Here is a 6,149-nt window from a genome sequence, read left to right as displayed (position 1 = left end):
TTTACTCACCAAATGATTCACACATATCATATTTAATCAACTCTTAATGGTTGACTGTGTGATTCTTCTTACTTGCTGGCAAGATAAGGTCCCTTGTCTGTATATGTGTTTAATAAAGGCGTGCCATGTTTAATAAAGGCATGTGTAGTGCATTAATAAACAGTATTTTACCAACAGTGTTGCTCACCTACATTAACAGCTCGTCCACTAAACGTCCAGCTTTTTAATATTTCCACTACCTTTTACTCCGAGCTAAATGACATCAATTAATTTCCTCTGGCAGATCATTAATCTCGCTGTCGAGACACCGGTGTGCGCTGGAGTAAAAGGAGGGTCGGGGACAAAGTGATGTTGAACTTTAGAGACAGTTTATTTAAACTTTAATTTACAGCAGTTCCACTGGAGAGGAAAAAGAAAGTTTGATGAGTTCTACGGTTTGTACAGGGATGCAGCTCGGAGTGCAGAAGGCACACAGTCGGCTTGATACTCGCCTGTAAGCGCTGCAAAAACATTACAAAAAAGATGGAATGACGGCGTTCAAATGGATGTTTTTTGCTGAGATGATGCCTCCTGTTTGTACTCCAGTGAACTTGATATAGTGGTTTAAAAACGACAAGCTCCTTCTCCGTTAATGTGCACTTAACAAGCGTGTGTTTGGATTTATTTCCCGTAAAGCTGGTGTGTTTTACAATATGTGAAACTTAAATTAAACTTTACAATGTTAAGGCATTTTAGCAATTATTGAGATGCAAGTCTAAACAAAAAGGATAGGAAGCAATATTAGTTGTGATGGTTTGGCAATAATATGGCATTCTTCATTTTCTCATCACACACACATTTTCCGAACGTCCAATAAGCTGCCAGATCTTCCCAAAAAAACCATGGAAACGGGAGACTCAAAATATCATCAGGATTAAGGAAGACTTGTGCTAGCATCAATCGATATGGAAAAAAAAACCACACTCATTCTGAATAAAGATCAAACAGTAAATGTACAAAGTGTCGATAACATGTGACAAGAGATTAATTTCTGCCACAAAGAAATTGAAAACACAATTCAAGTAAAGCCTTATAAACTGAAATCAAATACAAATAATTGCTTTTAAATCACTTGGAATTGTTGCATCTTAGATTTAGATTATAAAAAAGTACATTCAACAGGTACCAATTATGGAACAAAGTGATAACAGAGGTAAGTAACAAGAATCAGTCATTGATATAGAAGAAAAATCATACAAAACCAATATTAAAGGCGGATTTAGACGATTTCAAATGATCTGGATTTACTTTTTGACTTTAGGAAGTAAGGGATTAATATTTGTGTCCACACAGCAGTTTAAAGTGCTTCTTACTGATAAATAGTGTGTTTTTGTTGCAAATCTAACGTTATTATTAGAATAATGATTGTTAAAGTCACTAACACTCTTAAAAATAGAATAAATGTAAGTAAATTAATTGAATCCTTAACGCTAAAGTCAATTTAACAACAATATTTTAGCTGGAAATAAAAAAAGGGGGTAAATTTACACTTAAAACAATAATAATATTACACTTTAAAGTTTTTTTTAATACCAGATCACAATCTAAATCCGCCTTTATCTATCTTAACATTTCCCAAACTCACTTCCACTCATTCACACCCCATAGCGAATTTTTTATTTAATCATAAATATATTATCATAGTTACACAAATGTAATTATATTCTAATATATAATCAAACTGAACTCAAACAAGGTTTATATAGTTCAATATCCGACTGTTTACATGTGACCTTGGACAAAAAACAAGTGGCGCAAAATGTGCAAGAAATCATGAACAATGAATGATGATTTGCTTAAAAATAAAAGCACCAGTAACTCCATCATAACGTAGAATAACTCAAGATTGATTTGACATTTAAAACGACAATAATCACAAGTCTGATTTCCACCCACAGGCTCATCGAACTGGAGGAAGAAGCAAAGAGAGGAGGAAGAAAGCCGGAGAGTGTTTTCAAACAAAGAAACTCCGCTGCGGGTAAGGCGAGAAAATGTATCCGAGACTTTGTTTAACATCAAATCCAGACGGCAAATGAAAGACAAGAGGCAGGTGAGCGATGAAGCCACAGAGGAGAGGAAGAAAAAGGCAGAAAATCATACTTTAAGAGACAATATCTACTTGTCTCCAAAACAGTTTCACAACACAGACCACAGGAAGTGCCAGAGCTCATTGACTGCCTTTAAAATGGACTAAACTGGGAGAATGGGACTCATTAACTGTACTTTAAGTGTTGCATTGAAATACTTAAATCCACTTGTATTGACGTAGCTGTATTGACGTAGCAGACACACAGGTTTAGAGTTCAATAAAGTAAACTAATTGGTTCTTTTGAACTGACTGTATGCACTCTTATGCTAAATTTCTTGTTGAAGCTGAACACTTGAGATGTAATTATCAATGTGTCACAAGCATCTCCTCCTCCATTAATTATCTTTTCAATTAAGTTTAGCGCACTTTTAAGTATTTCAAGTGACTAAATATCATGTTTTTGAAGCATCCAAACATTTACAGCGAAAAACAAATCTGAAATCTGTGATAAATGCTGATTTATTTTCTATCTTGCTTGGGAAATAAGGGCTATAAAAATGGCGTATGGTGTGTGGCGTTCTGCTTTCTTACTGCATGTTTCTGACATGGCACAAGGGGACTTAATAATAGTAAAAGAAAAAAGGTTTTGCACAGAATATCAGAGATCCTACAAATATTTACACGACAGATACAGGCACTTGTATATCTTTGGTTGGAAAAACCCAACATTGCAAGAGTAATGCATTCACAGAGCTGTTGTGTCCCTAATAGGATCTCCAGGGTTCACTAGGCAACTGGTATGTTTATGTATGTCTTCTGTTTCTTTGTCCGTGTTACAGGTAAGTTCTGAAATAGCTCTCTGTTGTCTTTTTAACCCTCTGAGAGCGCCACCTGCAACACAAGAAAAACGGCTTTTAGTGCAGCGGACTCGAAACAGGAAGTAATGCAGAAAGCCCCCGTCACACTGTCCCGAAATGTACACCAGATGGACACACGAATATGGAATTGTGAATTTCGCACGAAGATGGCCACGAAGTTGGTCAACAGCCAAGCAACAGCCGAAGCAAGTACGAGGCCTACAGAAGGCCACACGATGGCACACTCAACGTAAGAGCTTGTGCCTCTTCGGGGGGAGCTAATAACATTTAAACATACACGTTATTCTTTACTTTCTCCGTCTTTATATGTAGATTAGAAGATATTACTTATCTCCGTCATGTTGTTTCCATAGCAACAACAACTTCCTGTCAACAGAGTAAACTCGCCTTCAAAATAAAAGCATCTAAATAAGACAGGAAGTTAACCTAAATTACATTTACGACAAAAACAATGTAATATCCTTTTCAGTTCCACAGAACACAAATTGGGTTATTTACATAATCTGGTTACATGATTTTGTTGTGCAATAAATAGAATCTCGATGTCATTGAACTATAATACGATGGCTACACGACGGCTTCACGTAGTCGTGTTGCCTTCCTAAGACAATCGGGCAGCTTCTTGTTTCCTTCGTATTGTCTTCGTGAGGCGAAAAATGCCCGATGGCACCGATGATCAGACGAAGATGACACGATTTGACAAGATGCCCTCACGAGTGCCTTACGAAGGGCAAAATGGATACACGAATTCAACACGAAAATGAACCTTCGGCAATTTTTTGGCAAACATTTTGCCACCGCTCACGAAGTTGCTGCCGGAGCCTGAGAAACTCCACTGGCGGTCATACGATGGCTTAAGATGCCCTCACGAATGGCATGTCGATGTTGTTACGATCACAGCCGAATTTGAACACTTCCTTTATCGTGTGTCCATCTGGTGACAGTGTGACGCGGGCTTAAAGGAACACTTTATTAAAATCATACCACCAGAAAAATAGGGAATAAGGAAAGAATCGACAGCATTAGAGTCATGCAACTTGGCAGACAGGTTTGCTTTGAATGTGTAATCAATATTGTGATTTATTTGAATATGAAGTATTTGTTTGTGTCTTTGAGTAGCCTTTAAATTTATTATTATTTTCATTATCAGATCCTTTTGACTAAAGTAAATAGTGTGTATATATAGCCAGGGCCGCCGCTTGCGGACAGGCAACTGCTTGGGGCCCCGGACCAGAAGGGGGCCCCCCAAAGAAGGTAGATTAAGAAGGTCCACAGCAACGACACCATGATACACCCTTTAATTTACTGCAACGACATGTCGGGAAACCCCCTCAAAGCGGCTTATCTTAAGTTTCGTTGCTCTGTGTAGCTGATATCAGAATTATGTAAACTACTAAACAACTACTAAACAACAACAAACATTTCCTGCTGCTTTATTTATGTTAAAGTCTAACCGGACAGCAAACCACAGGAAGGATTTTATTGTGAAGTCGCTTCAGAAAGTGAGACACGTTTACCACTAAGGGAATCTTAAGATGCTTAATTCTTGGAGCTCTGACAAGATCTCAACTCAGTTTTGCTCTCAAAGTGCATTTTGGCGCAATTAAGAGTTAAATAAAAACATGTTTTTCACGTGAGTAAACGATCATGATGTCTATATTGACCAAATTAGGTGTGAATATAGTTTTACTATAATTTTAAATTATTTTTTGTATACCTTAATTTATTTTAATTAATCTTTTATTGCACATTTTTACTTTAAATTCCTATTTTTATTTAAATATATTAATTTTTTTAAATGTCTATTTAGTGCAAACTCTTACTCTAACTTATATATTTATATTATTTTATTTGTATTCTATTTTATTTTATTAGACATTTCCTTAAAAAATAAATGTATATATAACTATTTTTTTATTTTTTATATTTCTTGGAGATTACCTTAAGTTTTTTAATATATCTTCTTACAAATTCTTACTTCCATGTCTAATGTTATTTAACTATTTATAAAGGGGGATATAATTAAATATCTTTATAGCAAAGACAGCATTAATATGTATTTAGCTTCTTAAGCAAGAAGGAAAACGTGAGAAAAGCACACATTACATACAGAAGCCCATTGGACAGTGATCAGAGAGTCAGCAGTGTGATTGGATGAAGAGTTTAACCAATCACTGGTGGGTTGTAGTTGCTGGAGCTACCTGTTCTCGTCACATAGCACTGCAGCTGTGTGCTGTACCTTCTCTGGGCACATGTCGGCGCTGCTCTGCCGCACTTTGCCCGGCCGCCCTTTAATCACCGCGTAACAGAACATAGTGATGACCATGACAAACAGGAAGTAGCTGGTGTGCATCAGGTGCAGGTTGATGAGGGAGCGGTCATCCTGGGAGGAAGGGAGGAAGAATGAAATATCACAGGAGCTGTAGGATCTCATCATCATCAACTAAAATCAATTATTTTCCTTAACTCCCAAAACATGTTATGGTCCTTTTGTACTGTCTTAAACCTTTCCTTAGAATATTTTATGAATTGTAAGGTGTCCTTGGGTGCTTTGAAAGGTGCCTCTAAATGGAATGAATTATTATTATTATTAATTGATCATGAGTTTGTATTTCTTTAATTAAGTGCTGATTTCCACTGCTACAACTTACCTGCACATTATTATCATAGGGTACATCCATATAATACACATTCATAATCATAATATGTGATTACTCAGAGACTTTAGAGAATAATGGGAGCTTTTTATGACTTAATGCCGGCTCATAGCGACTTGTAAAGATAGTTAATTTTGAGTGAGAACCAATGTGTTGTGTGTTTCTGATTTAGGAACAGGTGAAACACGTCTTGCTGAATACTCTAACTCTCATAAAATCAATTCATCTGTTCCAGGTGGGGGAAACCCATTCTAAACGGATGATTTTACTTATTGAAAACAAGTGGGAACAAGTTTCTGTACAGTCGGTGAACGTTTTTTTAGGTTAGGATCCTTTGTTGTTGTAATGCTCATTTCAGCCACAAGGGGCAACGGTGCACCACCAACCCATCTTCCAAGTATGGCTACAATAATTGTAATGTTTTGATCTATACACACACTGCAAAAATGGTGTGTTATTCATTAATATTATATATCACGAATCCGATCAAATAAATATATCTTTATATGCCATTTTTATTTTTGCCTCGTCCACAGATGGTAAAAA

General features: G+C 36.4%; 1 protein-coding gene across 2 annotated transcripts in view; it reads right to left on the bottom strand.

The window, feature by feature from the left end:
• Window positions 1-644: 644 nt before the first annotated feature.
• The window catches only part of tmem248 (transmembrane protein 248), a 19,663-nt gene continuing 14,158 nt past the window's right edge, over window positions 645-6,149 (bottom strand). Inside the window, exons 6-7 of one of the 2 annotated variants that reach the window (XM_034201550.1) lie at window positions 5,148-5,329; window positions 645-2,959 (exon numbers count right to left, since the gene is read on the bottom strand). In XM_034201550.1, the coding sequence (XP_034057441.1) occupies window positions 2,902-2,959; window positions 5,148-5,329 (240 nt within the window). In that variant the 3' untranslated portion in view covers window positions 645-2,901. The remainder of the gene's footprint in view (window positions 2,960-5,147; window positions 5,330-6,149) is intronic. The other variant, XM_034201551.1, reaches the window with a different exon arrangement.

Source organism: Gymnodraco acuticeps, unplaced genomic scaffold (assembly GCF_902827175.1).
Source record: "Gymnodraco acuticeps unplaced genomic scaffold, fGymAcu1.1, whole genome shotgun sequence".
In the NCBI taxonomy this organism is placed as follows: domain Eukaryota; kingdom Metazoa; phylum Chordata; class Actinopteri; order Perciformes; family Bathydraconidae; genus Gymnodraco; species Gymnodraco acuticeps.
This window is presented reverse-complemented; position numbering and strand designations above follow the sequence as displayed.